The sequence below is a fragment of the Sparus aurata genome, chromosome 9, assembly GCF_900880675.1.
Source record: "Sparus aurata chromosome 9, fSpaAur1.1, whole genome shotgun sequence".
Lineage (NCBI taxonomy): Eukaryota > Metazoa > Chordata > Actinopteri > Spariformes > Sparidae > Sparus > Sparus aurata.
In genome coordinates, this window is record NC_044195.1 from 24761650 (window position 1) to 24777748 (window position 16099).

The window sequence follows — 16099 nt, forward strand, 5'->3', positions numbered from 1 at the left end:
GGTGCTCTGCCTCATCAAAGGGCAAAAGATGAAGGCTAACCACTTTTAAAACCAGGAACTCTTGCTTAAATATTAGACATCTGAATATATCCAACACAGACCTTTGCATGATTACACCTCCCTGTGTTGTTTCACAACCTACTAATCAGCTCCATGTCTAAACATTATGGGCTGACCTTTATTCATCCCATGAAAGCACAGCGATCTTAGATTCAAAATCAACTTTAATTGACTCTGTATGGTCATATGAAAGCAGACAATATTTCCTCTACTTGTAATAGTAGAGCACAAGTGTCAATATAATCTTTATATTTAATATGATACATATTTACAAGAGCACATCCACATCTGTATTTATAAAGGTGCATCTTATACAAGGCACAGAGTGCAAAAGAAAAACATGCTCTGCATCAAGGTACAGTATATTTGAAGCTCAACATTTCCCCAGCCAGACGCAGCACACCCTTCCATTTTCTGGAAAGCAGAAGAAAATACAGGAACATTTTTGTTTTGTCATGTGCTTATGTTAGACAAATGACGTGTGGTTTGTGTCAGTAAAGTTGCTAGATCGAATGTCCGAGAACAAAAGCCTGGGTAAATGTTTGGACAAGTCAAGATGAGAGAAAGCGTACTCAGTCCAGCCTTCACTGGGTAAAAAAAGGTAAAATATAGAGTGCCATCAACTGCAGAGAAGCTGCAATTCAGCAGAGTTGTAAGTCAAGGCGGGCGCTGCCACCTCTGTCCCACCCAGAGCATCCTGCCCTCTGATCTTCAGGTTCACAAACTTGATCTTCCAGCTGTTGTTCTCCAGCGGGGAGCGGATGAGGCCGAATACTTGCTCGAAGATGCCCAGACAGGCTGTGTCTCTGTGGATAGTCCCAGCCACAGCCACCAGCACCAGGCCATGGGGGGAGGCCAGGACCTTGAGGCCATGAGGCTCCAGGTTAGGGCTCAGGAGCAGTCGCTCTTCCCTGGTCAGAGCTAGGAGACGCAAGTTAACCAGCTCGGCACCCAGGAACTCCTCCATCTGCTCGCTGCCAGTTCTGAGAAAGAAAGACGCATCAATTTGTAATCATGCCCTGGCCAAAATACATGACTGCTATAAACACTGTGGAGCAACAAACCACGCAGCAACAGTATGTTTATTTTCACTTATCCTACTCTTAATGGCATCCTTACCTGGAGAGGAGGCGTAGCTTCACATCTGGCCAGAAGTGTTGTGGTCCCCAGTCCTGTGGCTGCTGGGCCAGCGAGGGGTTCTGACTGTTAATGAGTTGGAAGAACCACTGACAGAACTGCTGGCCGAGAACCTGTGGGTCGAATCCCACCTCATCTTTCATGTCGGTAGAAACAGACGCCATCACTGTGGACGGTCTCTGTCTGATCTCATTTGTCTCTGCTTGACGGCTTTCGCCAACCACGGCCTGAAAGGAATGACACATCATTGGTATTGGTAGTTGTGCCTGCAGTACTTTTAGATTGACACATTACAGGAACACAAGCTGTTAACCACTAATTACATTTTGTTTGAAGGGTGCACCCTGTCTGGCACACAACTGTGACCTAACCTCATTACATCTGAACTGATGAGGGGGTTGAACAATCACTTTATTGAAAGCAATACAAAAAAGTCCTGAGGCTTACAACTAAAATATCTTATTGAGGAGACAACGCTTCCATCCAACCAGGATTTTATGATGGTTAAACAAATGAAAGAGTTAGCTCCTCCTTGCAGTAGCCAATGTTACCCACAGAATCAGACTTTAATTGTGGTGGTGGCTGTCCACCGGGTGCCACCGAGCATGCGCACTCGAGACTTCCGCCGACCGAATCTGCCAACTTCCGGTTTAGCGCCGAGCTAACTTGAGTGGGGATACAATCTAGTCGGGTGGCTCTTCTAGACCCTTCAATTTTTATTTGACCAATTTGACCAAATTCTGACAGCAAAACGAGTAATTTGTTAACTTGTGTCCCCGGTGCATCATGATGTAATTACACGGCTTGTCCACTAGAACAACTGGCTAAATCAGGGGTTCTCAAACTTTTGCCAGCTGGGCCCCCCCAAAGCTGGTTCATTGCAGTTGGGGCCACCCCTCCTCCCCAGACGCCGTCAGGGGCCCATGAAGGAAGAAGAACAAAAAAAAAGGAAAAAAAAACAGCTGTCCAGAATTGCCACAGGCCCTGTTTTGGTGAATGAAATAGCTGGGGGCGGGTCGGTAAGGTAACGCTGAGTGGCCTTGATGCCTGTCAGTCATGATGAGTCGCGTCTCGTCACCTCTCCGCTGTGTCTGCAGCTGAGCACTGTGATGCATCTCTCTCTCCCCGGCCGGGAGAGTTATCATACCGTAAAATACCAAATAATGGCCGGGGCGTTTATTTGTTTCAATCACTTAACAGACCAGGCGTTAAAAATGTCACAAACTTTGCCAGCTTCTCTGTGAATTCTCTGGCATCCTTCTGCAAGTGAAGTTGTTGTTGCGGAGACAACAATTTCGCCAAACAGCACTCGCTGCAAACTACTCATCTCTGCTATCACTCATGGTGGCGTACATTTGTTTCGCCCTGATCATTTTGCGGGACACTCTCTCTTGGCGTGCCCGTTTGCAGATAACTCATCCCTGCATGTTTATCTCAGGCTCATCACTAGCCTCCCTCCAGCAGGCAGCCTGGCCCTGCTGCTGTCCTCCTCGGACAGACGCTGAAGCTCAGTTTGATTTTTTCGCCCATCTCTCACTCTCTTGGGGTCGACAGAGAAACATCTAACGGCTGCTTCTCCCGAGTTTTCCTCTGCATATTTTACGACAGAAAGATTGAATTTCAAGTCGTACTTTTTATTGTTTTGCTGCACCACAGCGATCATCAATGTGATACTGACTGACAGAAAGCAAGCACAATATGTGAAAAAGGCGGAGAAGAAAAACGTGCAGTGTCAGTGGCCACGTCTTCTTCCTTGATTTACAAAAAAAAATGGCATTTATTTGGAACCAGCGGTTATTTATCAAAATATTCATCTGCACCCGGCGTTTAAAGACCCTGTGGTTAATTGAAACCCGGCTATTATTTGGTAATAACTGGTACATTTACACCCCGCTCTGTACACCAGGGCGGGAAATGGCAGCGGCCATGCGCATCCGCGATTCATTTGCAGCCTGGACGCGGAGTGGTGCGTGTCTCCTCTCTGCTCCGACTGCAGGCTGGACCGCTACGTGAGGCTACTGAGAGACTGACCGCCTGTGAGTGCTTTTGGACCGGGGAGGGACTCAGGGCAGTATCCGCTGCTCGTTGAGCACAGTAAGCACAGACTTCTGTCGGTAGTCGCTTTTGACAAAAAAAAGTCGCCAGAAGGATGATTTGTTTGTGTGTTATAATAGTCCAACCACTTGCACTTCGACATGGGGGGAATTTTTCTTGATTTTGTATTTTTTTAAGATTTTTTTTTTTCCATACATCCTGTAGCCTACTCGGTTGAGAACCACTGAGCTAAATAGTCCTCCTCTGCTTCGTTGGTTTTACCGGCGGTCTAAAAGCCACACCGCCATTCTCTGTATCAGAGTGTATATCATCATGCCATTAACTGACGGGTCCTGTGTTGAGTAAGTGAGAACGGGATGTGCAGCTCTTAAAATAGAACATCAATATGTGGCGGCCAATGTTGACAATGTGGCGGACCGCCACAGATAAATGAATGTGTGGGAAACACTGGAAGGTCTCGATAGGTAGAGTAACAGTAGCTGGCTGGGCCCTTCAATTAAGGTAAGTACAAACATCTGGCCAACATATTTCAAGAAAAACAGTCTTAAATACACCTTAAATTTCTCAAAGTTTAAGACAAAAATGTATGTTCAGCAACTATATCTATGTGTTCTAAAGCACGCACTATTGAATGTACCTGAAATGGTTCATGAGGCAGCTTCAAGTGAGTCAGTAGGATTTATAATCTTAAAATCACACAAATATTACCTACCTATCATAACAATTCTATAAAACCATCTTTCCAACACCCTGATGAAGAACTGGTGGAGCAACTGAGCCAACAGTTTCTCAGCTAGTGTGACCTGGGTGGCATCCTGGTTGTCCAATCTGCTAGTAATGCTAGTGGCAAATATATTGCCACCTATGCTGATTTAAGGAAATGTGGTTTGCTTATTATCTTCAACAGCCTTCACGTTGTGGTAGCCTGTACTGTATTTCATGTAAATTCGTGTAATTCCCTTGTCTCTTGTGTCACTGCGCATCTATTCCACTTTGCCTTATCGTTTCATTCCTAGATTCAGACATGACAACATATTAGAGATTGTTAATCTGAGCTCCGTTCCTCACCTTCCCAGACGACCAAAGCTCCAGGGTCCTTCTCACCATCTGATGTTTTTCGCTGTTCGGCGACATCGCCACACCCTCTTTAACCAGGTACTTGAATATGACTTCCCGACTAACCTTCTTTCTTCTCAGGAGCTCCTCGGCATTTTTACTGAAGGAGAGAATAGTTTCCGTAGCCTCTAGATGAACAGATGAACAGAATTTGTTAGACAATTTGTCATCTGATCTTTATATCCTTTAGGAAGAAATAAGATGGTATCAGAAGTCCTGCTTTTTGAAGTGCAGGACGAAAGCAAGCTAGCTGACGGTAAGTATTTACACCAACAGATTTTAATCGCCACTCCAACCAAACACACTTTGAATTTATGTCATACGGAATTTATGTGTTTGACATTAACTTTTGCCTGCCGACATTTGAGAAGATTGAATGTAACTAACAGTTTATGGTATCCTAGCTAGCTTCCTTTCTGCCATCTAGCACAGATTTTGAAGCATACCTGTAGCATTTTCCACAACTATCATCTTATTCGTCACCGTGTCGCAAAGCGACAATAAGTCAGCTTTTGACAATAATTTCAGCAAGTTTGTACATCCAGCGCGCTCTGTTTTTGACAGCCCCGACATGTTCGCCATTCGTGTCCGACTCGGAAATTGTTCGTACCGGAACAAGTGTCAGCTGGGAAACGTTCCGCGTTTCGCGTTCCACGGTTGCTACAGAGCAACATCCTGCTGCTTTCAGGGCTATAGGAATTAACACATGTCTCAAAGCCCGAAAGAAAACCCCACACTACGTAGATATTGTTCCCTTTTCTGCTCACTTAAAGAGATTATTATAAGTTAATGCTTGGGGTATTTTTTCCTTCAGCTATTGAGCCTCCACAAAAAAAAAAGTATAATTGGTTTTCAAAATGAAATAGCAACAACACATTTGTCCATTGATTTATTTCCTGTAACGTTCCATGGTTTCATCGCCAATGTTTGGAGCAATGACGATGTTAGATAGTCATCGGTTATCTTATATTAGAATAAGAAAAAAATCTTATGTATTTGTGTCAACAACAAATTATTATTGTATGGACGAGGCCGCAATACTCTGCTGACATCTTTTAAACCAACAGGGAGTCATCGCAATTCATTAACGGAGGGTTGACAGCGGAGGACACCTCTGGCGTTGTCGCAATCCGGTTAAATGTGATGGCTCATTGGCCTTTTTAGTCAATCGCAGTAAGACCGCAGTTTACGTGGAGCACTTGAAAGCATCATTAGACAAGATAGCTAGGTTAACTAAAGGAGGCTAATATGGGCTAGCCTGCGCAGTGATGATGTACTGTCAGTGCAGCAGGGTGATTTACCTGCGGGACCTCTGTGCTGGCGTTACACGTGACGTTATGTATTAACGAATATGTTTTAATTAACAGGACTAAGGGGATCAGCTGTGTGTTTCAAAATTATACCCCCGAATCAAGCAAGGGAGTCGCGGAAAGGTAACGTACATCATTTGCTAATATATCCACATTAGCGTATTAGCCCAGTCCATAATATAGCCAGCAAGGTTGTTCGTTTAAAGCTATGTCCAGCGTCAAGTAATGTAACACACATGTCGCTAAAAAGAGCGTGTCAGTGATTTAATATGTGTTGGCAGTTGTATCGGTTATATTGCTGTAACATTAGGGTTAATAGAAACACATATACGTGCCCCATTCCGAACTCCATTAGAAACTTGGGGAATTTAATATCACCTTGCTTGTTGGTAGCAGTGTACACCCCCAACATTAAACCAAGGACTTTTTTCCAAAACAGTGACAACCATTATACGATTCGTCATTGAATTCGGAAGAAGTTATTTATGTTATTAACAAACAGTCACTTTACAGAGGAGTGTGTAGTAGAATCGCATGTAGAAAACAGCGCAAATAGAATCTTGAATTACAAGAATTTGCTATGAAATCACTGCCTAGGAAATATTTGTATGCGCATTTCAAAGTCTAACTTCCGTATTCCATTTGTACTCGGAATAACTGCTGGTATCTCCAATAAAGAAGGAAAAAACTGTTCAGAAATCAGGACGACACCTTGGACTTCGACCTTTCCTTTTTTTTTATTACAAGCTGAAATCAACATGAGGCACATTACAAACAGTTCTTGATCAGTCTAAACCAATATTGACTGACTGCTGGCCTAAAAATGTGTCAGAATGATGGAGGAACCGTGTTACTGGTTAAACTGATACACAACATGTTGGTGGCATTTCACATCAAACTGGTCGGCTTTCAACACAGACAATGTTAAGAAATGCGGTGGGAGGATATTGCACCTATCACTGTCTGGCATAAAGAGTTTCTTAACTCCTTATAATCACTTTTCTGGAGGTTATAACGGAATGCGAGCTTGCTGGTTCAAATCCCTCGACCAGGAGAACATCATTTTTAGGTATCACTGAAAGTACAGAAACTTAAGTACAGCAGCTTAATTACTTCAGTAGCACACAAGCTCAAATGAACCAAGCAAACAACCCTTAAGCGAGCTGCAACCAGTTGATCTCAATCAGGCAGGTATCACCATTGTGTGTGGGAGAGAAAAAACTGTTCCTCTTCCTGGTAGTGCAGGGTATTTAATCATAAGCATGTGCCGGAACTGGCCAGATGAGGAATTAAACTAAATCTGAAAAACTCTGATTTTCTAAACTTTGGAATCTTCCCTTTACATGTAGGAAAAGAGAAGTATTTCACGTTTGTATACACAAAATAAATCTCATTTGTATGCACATAAACTTACATGTACTTACATGTGTGAAAGTTCAGGACTTACACACTCTAACCCAGAAGAGGGCAATCATGCCAAACAGTGTATCCACTATGCTTCATGCTGAATAGGGACCTAACATAATTAAGATATGTTGGGTAAAGCACCAGCTGTAGCCAATAGCAGAATGAGGAAGACTAGTAGGGGTTTGTTTTGTGTAAATGTGTTGCATGTGAAACAGCTTTACTGGAAAAGATTGGAGCTCAGCCAGTTTTTCTTTTCTTCTTTGTCTTGTTATCTTTCTATCATCGCTGCAGATGGGGGAGTTTGAGAGCAATCCTCTGGGCCGGGTAACGGTGTACTCCATCCAGGGCTGCCCACACTGTGTGCAGGCCAAGGCCACCCTGGGGCGTCTGGGAGTACCAGTATGTGACGTGGATGTGGGGAGGCATCCCGAGCTAAGAGCCAGGGTGAAGGAGCTGACGGGACGCAGCTCAGTCCCTCAGATCTTCTTCAACAACATTCATGTTGGAGGCAATGATGACCTACAGAAGTTGGTGAGAAGTTGGAAAAAAGACATTTTGGATAGTGTCAAAATATCATTATTCAAATTATTTTTAAACTGTCTGTACGTGATGATCTGTTTCACTTCCTCAGGCTCCTGAGGAGCTTCAGAGGTTGGTGACTCTGGTCAAGGAAGAGCCACTTCCAGCAGACGCTCCACCTCTACCGGAGGAGAACCAATCAGAGGACATGGCTGTGGACACAGATGGAGGTGAGGGTCTGACAAAAAGTGTAATATTTATTTTTACAGATCATTTTGTTGCCTTCACATGTAGAAACAGACAGTTGTATTGCAGAAGAAAATGTGTTGTAGAAAGACTTTATCCCACAGTCCTTAATGCCTTAAACCTCTCTTAAGACACAGTTCATGGTGTGGTTAGCTGTTATTGTACAGTTTCTTTTGTCATCTGGTTGGATTACCTGCTTACTGTTGAAGAATACGTTTGAGATTGGTTTGGTCTGCTCAGAAATTAGTTGTCAGATGGTGAAATGGACCAAACTGAGGGGAAGTTCCCGTAATGTGAGGTATTGACTGTGATGAGCTGTAGTGCTGGCTTATACAGTGCGGGCATGGTGGTGTGTGTGTGTGAGTAACTGCAGCAGGTGTGTGTGTGTGTGTACGTGCTCGCTCATCTCCTGACAGTTGATGATACAGGATACTTAATACTCTGAATGAACCCAGCCGTCTCACAGTACCTCATTATAGGTGATTATTAAGCTCCCCACAGTGTAAACAAATTGAATTCAGAGGGGTCTTTTGTGGAGAAATGTTTTAGGTCAGTGCTAGCTTTGATGTAGAAATGGTAACATCATTAGTTAGTAAGCAACAACAACAACAACAACAACAAAAAAGGTAGTTAGCAACAAGCTTGCTCTATTGACACATGGGCTCAACTAGACACTACACAGACTTTGTATGTTTAATGTTCAGACCAACTGATGGTAATGTCTGGAAAAACGCAGTGCATGTGTGAGAGGGGCCGGGGTCAAAGTATATTATTACAAGTACTCAAATTACTGTAATTAAGTCATTTTTTAAAGTATTTTTTTAATTGTGTAATTTACCTTAAGTATGTATTACACTATGTAATCAACTTAGTTACTCAGAATGGTTTTACTTGTATTTTAGTAATCTTTTCATGTAAATGTAGTTGTACTTGAGTACAGACTTTGAGTGCCCTCTTCACCACTGGAAAGAGGCTTATGTTAAAGCTGTCATTCCACTCGTCCTCTCCCCCTCGACTCTTGACTATGACTTTTATGATCCTACATTGGCCGTTGTTCCAGCAGTACTGGCCAGCTTCGGCTGCTGGGAGGTGTTTATGGGCCACTGTATAGCCCAGTGTAAATGTGTAAAGAGTTGTTAGGCTATGAACAATATCATATAAATGACCCGCTCGGATTTAATGTTGTTTTGTCTGACCTTTGCATGGAAGTAGATGTATAATATTCTATTCTCTTAGACATCTCTCATTCAAATGAAAATGTACTTTTCAGTTATAAAACCTCTTGAATTAGTCACTTTTTGTGTGCAGTCTGGTTATCTCCATCATACCTGCTGGGCCATAGCGCCTTGGAAAACCTATTTCTGATGTTTTTCTCATTTGGTTTATTCTTTCTGAAAACTGTAAGCCAACGTCGAGCTACGACCTGAGACGTTTTTTGCACACATGCTGGATTTCTTAGTTTCACATAATGTGTCCTTCATGCGGATGTGAACATGTGTATTTTTGTGTTTGTCCATGTGTGGCTTGGCCCTCACAGAGTTTATGTGTGAGAGAGATGAGTATGCGGACCTGGTACAGGACCTCAAACATGCCAGTGTGATTGGCAGTCATAGGAGGGGACTGACAGTGTACAAAAAGAGCTTCTCAGGTGAACAACTGGTTGACTGGCTGCAGAAGGAGAAGGGCATGGGTAAGTAAGGCTGTACACCTGCAGTAAAACAGGCTCCCGGTGTTCATGTGTCAGTTCGATTTTTTACATTATTAGAGCGACACTACCTCTGAGTGCCCTGATTCATATAAAGTGCAGTCACATCCAGACTTGTCACCCTTTGACTGTGGCCGTGTGTGTGCCAGCCAGGGCTGAGGCCTGTAAAACTGGCCAAGCATTGTTGCAGAAGAAGTACATGGTGACTGTGCGTGGCTGTGGGCAGCAGGATGGCAGTTTTGGAGAAGGGAAAAACGCCATGGACACACTGTACAGGCTGCTGGAGGATGACCCTCATTCAGCCCTCAACGCAGGACAGACCGCAGCCTGCAGTCCTATCCAGGGTAGGTCAGGGCCGGACTAGGCTTTGGGGCAGTTTCCCGCTGACTGGCGGTCTCACGCTGCTCTTCTAACCGCTGTCCTCTCTTTGCTGCTGGCTTGTTATGTGATTCTTTTGGTTTCGCTTGGGTCTGTGTCGGTGAGGTTTTTGTGGTGATAAGAACTGAAGTAAGGGTTAATGATATATCTCAAAAACAAACTGACGTAATTCAATGAGTGACTTCCCTCTCCTGTATTATGGCTACAGTGCAGGAAGGGAATTCAAGTTTATTCATGACCAGGAAATACCTTTTAGTATTTTGAAAACATAACTCAAGGTCCACTTTCTACCATTATATAAGAGCTTTCAGCAGCAAATCATGGTCTTCATCGGCAGACAAAGGCCGAGGAGATATAGTTGAGCACTCCAGATGAAGACAATAAGTTCATCTTGATTTTTTTCTCATCAAAAATTACAGTGTTAGATATCAGTTCCTTGATGAGCCCTGAAAGTTCTGATAGAAACTGAAAAGAAAACATATATCATTGAAGCCCTATTTCAAAACCATGTTGTGCTTCTCTGTGGTTTTGGTGTCCTCTTTTGACAGATACTACTTCTCAAAAAGTTTTGTGTTCTGTGGTGGTGGTTGGGCATACTTGCCTGGTTCTGTCTTGTTGCATTTATAACTGGTTGTGGCACACCTCTAGAGGCTAACTAACAGGCTAATCCTGTTGATAATCACTGCTTGTGTAAGCTTTAATATGCACTGGATGTTTTTCTCTTGAATCTATCCACATTGCTCTTTTCTCACAGGTTGGCCTGATCTTGAAACAATTTGTTCATTATTTGTTTTCCATCGGAAAAGACAGCCATTACCTGTGTTGTAATAATTGTCATGATTCTGGGACAACACTAATGCAGTTGCTCTTACCATTTCTATACTGGCTTGGTCCTGCTCACCAGAAAATGTGACTGTGTCAAACTTTAACCGTCTTTTTCTCTCTCTCTCTTTCTCAGCTGCTGAGCTCTCTTTGCTTTTGCGGGAGATGATTCTGAAATTGTTCTCGGAGCATCTCTCTGCTGATGGCAAGGTAACGTCCTCGACTGTCTTTAACTTGACCTCATAGTACATTAGTATGGCTTAACCAAAGAACAAAACTCTGCTGGAAGACGTTTTTGCTTGAGAACTGACTTCAAGCGATTTGACAGACCAGTCATTGAAACTCTGATGAACTCCGTGTGTTTGCTTTTGCTCCCACAGTTTGTGGACTACAAAAGCATGTCAGCGGACCCCGCCTTTGAGCGTTACTCTGAGCTCGCCATCCAGCTGCAGAGGGTGGAGCTGCTTTCGCTGAGTCGGGAGGAGAAGCTGGCCTTCTTCATTAACATCTACAATGCTTTGGTCATCCATGGGAACCTACGCCTGGGGGCCCCAACCAACATGTGGCAAAGATACAGAGTATGACCCCGCAGCTGCACTTACAAACGCTACAGTGATGCCTCAAAGCCTTATATCCCTCATGAGCCTATCGAAAGCATTTCCTGTTAAGTTTTTGTGAAGCTGTTGTGCATTATTAGAAAAGGTTTGTGGAAATACTTGTGCAGCAAAAAGTATGTAAAGCATTTAAACATTTAAGGCTCAACTAAAATTTCCTCATTGAAGTTGAAGATGGGCATTTTTTTCCAAATTACACTAATTGTAGCATACAATATTTTACATGTAAATATAAATCTAAATTTAGTTCACATTTACTTGAGCAGGAATGGAACCTTTTAATAATGTTTCTTTGTCCCATTTTGTAGTTCTTCAACTATGTGAGCTACCTGATTGGAGGAGAAGTGTTCACACTACAGGACATTGAGAACGGTGTTCTGAGAGGGAACAGAAAAGGTGTCGCGCAGCTTCTGAAGCCTTTCTCCAAAACCGACCCACGACTACAAGTATACATTCTATCCTGTCAAGTCGCAAGTGAACATTTTACCAATTTACAGCTGAATATGAAATAATGTAATGTTTTTGTTGTTCCCCATGTTGTCCACTAGGTGGCCCTTCCTGATGCTGAGCCCCTCATTCACTTTGCCTTGAACTGTGGTGCAAAGGGCTGCCCACCCATTAAAACGTACACCCCACAGGTAAGTAGATTCAAACATATTTACCTAAATTTGTCTGGTTTTCTGGACAGACCTTATATATTATTTATTCTATATTTGAATATAACATCATGTAGTGAGGGTTTATGTGGGTAGGTGGTAAATGCATTAGCTGCTTTTAGTGACAAACCACATTTCCCTGTGGTAAATGTGGGGAATGATTAATTTCAAATGAGCAAACATACAAACAAAAGGAACTACATTTAGTTGTAACAAGAGTGGAATTGATTATTTAGTTTATCTTTACAGAGCTAGTGGTCAATGTGACGACAAAAAAGTAATTACAGATGAATTAATTAGTAATGGGAACGTATTGATCGATGTCTACATTAACTGCATGATGTATCCGGTCAAAACCAGCTGCCTGAATGGTCTTAAATCAATTTCTAATCTCTCAGGACATCGACGGCCAGCTCCGCACAGCGGCCGAGGCCTTCCTGGAGAACGACGACGCCTGTGTGGTGGATTCTGGGAAAAGAGAAGTGCGACTCAGTCAGATATTCAAGTGGTACAAAGCTGACTTTGGAGGCACTGATGAGAAGGTAGGCTTGACTCCCAACTGCATTATGTTTATGAATGGAAATGATGAATCGGCAAGTACAGCGTTAATTTGTTTAAGGGACAGTTCATGGCATACATTTATCTATTTAACCATCAAGACTGTTTAGGGAGAGTTGCTGAGTTTTGGTGATATCACCATAGAGATGTTTTCCTTCTCTTGGATATAATAGAACTAGATGTCACTCGGCTTGTGGTGCTCAAAGCGCCCAAAAAATGTATTTCCCTTCATCCCGGTTACTCGAGATAATCTAAAAACCTTGTTGTGAGCATGCATCTACTCCTGGATGAGAGGCTAGCTAGCTTGGCTAACCACGCTAGTTATGTACAGCTCAGGAGGAGGACAACATTGGTGATTACATCGCAAGCACAAGCCTCTTGTTCTTGAGCAGATGCATGCTTCCTTCTATGCGGTGATACGGGTGTAGTTGGCAGAAAGAAGATAGAGTCCCTTGAAAGACACGTCAATCGTTGGCATCTGTACATCGCTCAAAATCCATGGTTATATACTGATGAAAACAGATGGCAATATAAAAAAAAACGGATATCACCCTAATAACCTGGAACCCAACCACGAACTTCACTGTGTGTTCTCTCTTCCACCGCGTCTGTCTCCCCTGTAGCTGCTGAACTGGGTGGTGGAGCACATGGGCGAGTCTCCTAAGAAAACCAGCCTGCAGGGAGTCCTCTCCGCTGGGAAGACCAAAGTCAGCTTCCTCCCTTACGACTGGAGCACCAACAGCAAACACTGAGCAAGCGCACACAAACACGCGACACGTCCAGCTATTCGCTCTCACAAGTCTCCTCGCGTCTGCCCACTTTTCTACTGAGCTGCATTCACTTATAAACCAGACGGTTGGCGGCGACGTGCTTGCCAAATGCAGCCCACTGGTCCTCAAACATGCAAATGTTTTTATGCAAAACAAACTAAGTCCAAGTGGTGAGGGGGAAGGGGGGGCGCGTTTGCACTGTATCATAAAATCATTGGCTTATCATAGCACTGAGGTCTTATCATCAGCTCCTACACTCTATGTTTGGAAGTCATGTACTTCAATACGAGTTGTACATTTAAGTTTGTTTTTATTTGAAGTGATAAGAACAGAGACCATTTAAGACATCAAATTGCACCCAGAAGCTGCAGCAGCATGATTTATAGGAGCGTGTTATGCTCGGTGAGCATTTATTGATTTAATGTCTCGTGTAAAATGTCAAAAGCCTGAAAACGGATATACATTTCCCAACTATGACAGCATAAATCATCGAGTCAACTGAAAACACACGGTATGATAAAGATGAATTATCAACATGGCTTCCACCAGTGATTGTTTTTAAACCCAGCGGCAGCAACTCAGGAGTCACAGATGATCACTATCGTTTCTTTCCAATACAGCACTCGTCGAGCTATTTATGTGGAGCACCTGATGAGAGCAGATGGAGATGATAACTTGGCTGATCCAGACACACTGCCTTGACAAGCCATATCAGAACCCCCCTTTGAAGTAACAAACTCATTCATGTTTATCAGATTCCGCTGATTCCTCCACAAAGCTGCTTCATCATTTCAGGGCTACTTTTAGCTCGCAGATGTAAACAAGTTAACGTTTTTCTGCAGGGAAAAAAGTAATGGCCATCGCAGTTTTAACACTTAATGGAACTGGGACATTAGCGGGTCATCCTACGCCGAATGGACACTAAATAGTAAAAAAATAAAAACAGATGTTAGACTTTTGTAAAGAAGTTTCCTTTTTCTAAACATCGCAAGCGCTTTTTCATTGGACGAACAAACTCTGGTCAGGTGCTGCCACTGTAACTTATCATCCCAACGGATCGGCAGAGGTTGGCTTGGAACTGTAGTGTGGTGCAGGGGCAGTGATCTGCTAAGGTCCGTCTTTGTGGAAAGAAACCTTTTGTATGATTCGGTCTCTGTATTTAAGAAAACACTGTAACGGGAAGATGCAGTGCTCAGACTTTGCTTGTGGTATTTTGTCGCTCCCTGTTTTTCATTTGAACCTCTCTTCACCCCTCCTCTTGATCCAGGTCTTCCATAATAAATCGTAAAGTGCTACTGCTGTGTTTTTTTAGCACAGATATTTAGTAAAAACTTAAATGATATTGTGAAATTATTGAGATATTTATCGAAACTACACCCATCCGGGGTGCACTCTTAACACTTTGCATGTTTATTGCCAACTTTGAATGCTGTCGGGACATATTTGTACTTTTTTCACAAAGGAACATGTTCATATGTGTGCCGTGTGAGAATAATGTTTATCTGGTTGTGTTTCCCAGGGTGTCTGCAGGAACTGAAAACAATTCTGTCTTTTAAAATATTTTTTAGATCACTAAAAATCAGTAGTCATCAATACAGTAAAATGTAGCAGTTTGATTAGTTAGCAGGTTTTGGTGTGTTGTTTTTCTGCCTACAAAACTGCAAAGCATCCTTTTTTTCCTACATTGAAATTCATCTCAACTGGTTTTCCATTTTTTTTTTTTTTTACTGGCCTTAAAACTTTATAAGACCACTTAATTTTTAACATGGTACATTTCCCAGTGTGATTGCTATTTAACATAATTACTGTATATGATTTTAAAGGATTGTTTGGCTTAGAAAATCTATTTGTCTTTCTGTTTGCACTTTTTAAGGATTTTTCTTATCTCAGGTCAAAGGAAAATGTGACTGGAAACATTGCGCTGTTTGATGCAATCAATGCACCGTAATGCTGCATGTTGTGTAGTCTTCGCTATTTCATGTGCTCATTCTGCACAGTCCATACTCTGAAGACATTGTGTCATGCACATCTCTATACCTGTCAGTTTTCTTTGTCTTTAAGCTATAAGCCGCACCAAAGCATATGGATAAATTTAGCATGTGTTAAAACTGGAATGCAATTTGCAGCATGTGATACTGGAAAGCTCCAGTTTTGAACGCCGGCCTGTGGCAGGACTGCCTCTCTGTCACTGCTTTATTTCTTCCCAGTCAGCTCAGCCGTAAGTAACAGTTGGACCTTATCCCCCAATTAAAAAATATGAAGTGTCATTTACAGCCTAATACCCAAGTTTTGTGAAGCCAGCCATCATCAAACTGTCAGCTAAAATGTGCATTAACCCATTCTTAACAATAGACTGCAGTCACATGCCTTCAGTGACAAGCGCACCTTTGGCTTTACTACACTTAACTCCATTGAGTGATTGAGAGTACAAAATAAAAAGGGGAAAGACTCTGTGGGCGAAGGGGAACCGAACAAAAGGGTTTTATTTGCTGTATTTATGATCCCTGTCTTTTTTCCAAAATTACCTCATGTATCAGGAAAATGTGATGCAAAAACTTTTGTAACAAGCAATTCTAATATAATCGTTCTATTTTCCTCTGTCCTGGGGTTAACAATGAAGCAATATGTTTATGAATAGCAAATATGCAATGCTAAACTTACAAAATAAAATATATTATGAGTCTGTCTGGTGTCATTATTACTGTATTATTTCATTGTGTGCAACATCTGTTTTGAAGCAGAAGGG

The 16099-nt window shown here is 42.5% G+C and overlaps 2 protein-coding genes across 3 annotated transcripts; one reads left to right on the forward strand and one right to left on the reverse strand.

The window, feature by feature from the left end:
• Window positions 1–206: 206 nt before the first annotated feature.
• c9h3orf38 (chromosome 9 C3orf38 homolog) lies at window positions 207–5003 on the reverse strand. The gene is made up of 4 exons (XM_030427448.1): window positions 4815–5003; window positions 4321–4496; window positions 1180–1424; window positions 207–1043 (listed from the first exon to the last, which is right to left on the reverse strand). The coding sequence occupies exons 1-4, from the start codon at window positions 4948–4950 to the stop codon at window positions 680–682; spliced, it is 921 nt and encodes a 306-aa protein (XP_030283308.1). The 5' UTR covers window positions 4951–5003; the 3' UTR covers window positions 207–679.
• Window positions 5004–5572: 569 nt separating this feature from the next.
• LOC115588278 (uncharacterized) lies at window positions 5573–16036 on the forward strand. 2 transcript variants are annotated; one of them, XM_030428762.1, is made up of 11 exons: window positions 5573–5801; window positions 7377–7616; window positions 7717–7834; window positions 9388–9540; window positions 9705–9899; window positions 10892–10965; window positions 11136–11333; window positions 11678–11815; window positions 11918–12007; window positions 12424–12567; window positions 13207–16036. In XM_030428762.1, the coding sequence occupies exons 2-11, from the start codon at window positions 7377–7379 to the stop codon at window positions 13333–13335; spliced, it is 1479 nt and encodes a 492-aa protein (XP_030284622.1). In that variant the 5' UTR covers window positions 5573–5801; the 3' UTR covers window positions 13336–16036. The 2 variants fall into 2 exon arrangements, with proteins under 2 accessions (XP_030284622.1, XP_030284623.1); XM_030428763.1 differs by lacking the exons at window positions 9388–9540; window positions 9705–9899 and having other exon boundaries at window positions 5574–5801.
• The last annotated feature ends 63 nt before the right edge of the window (window positions 16037–16099 follow it).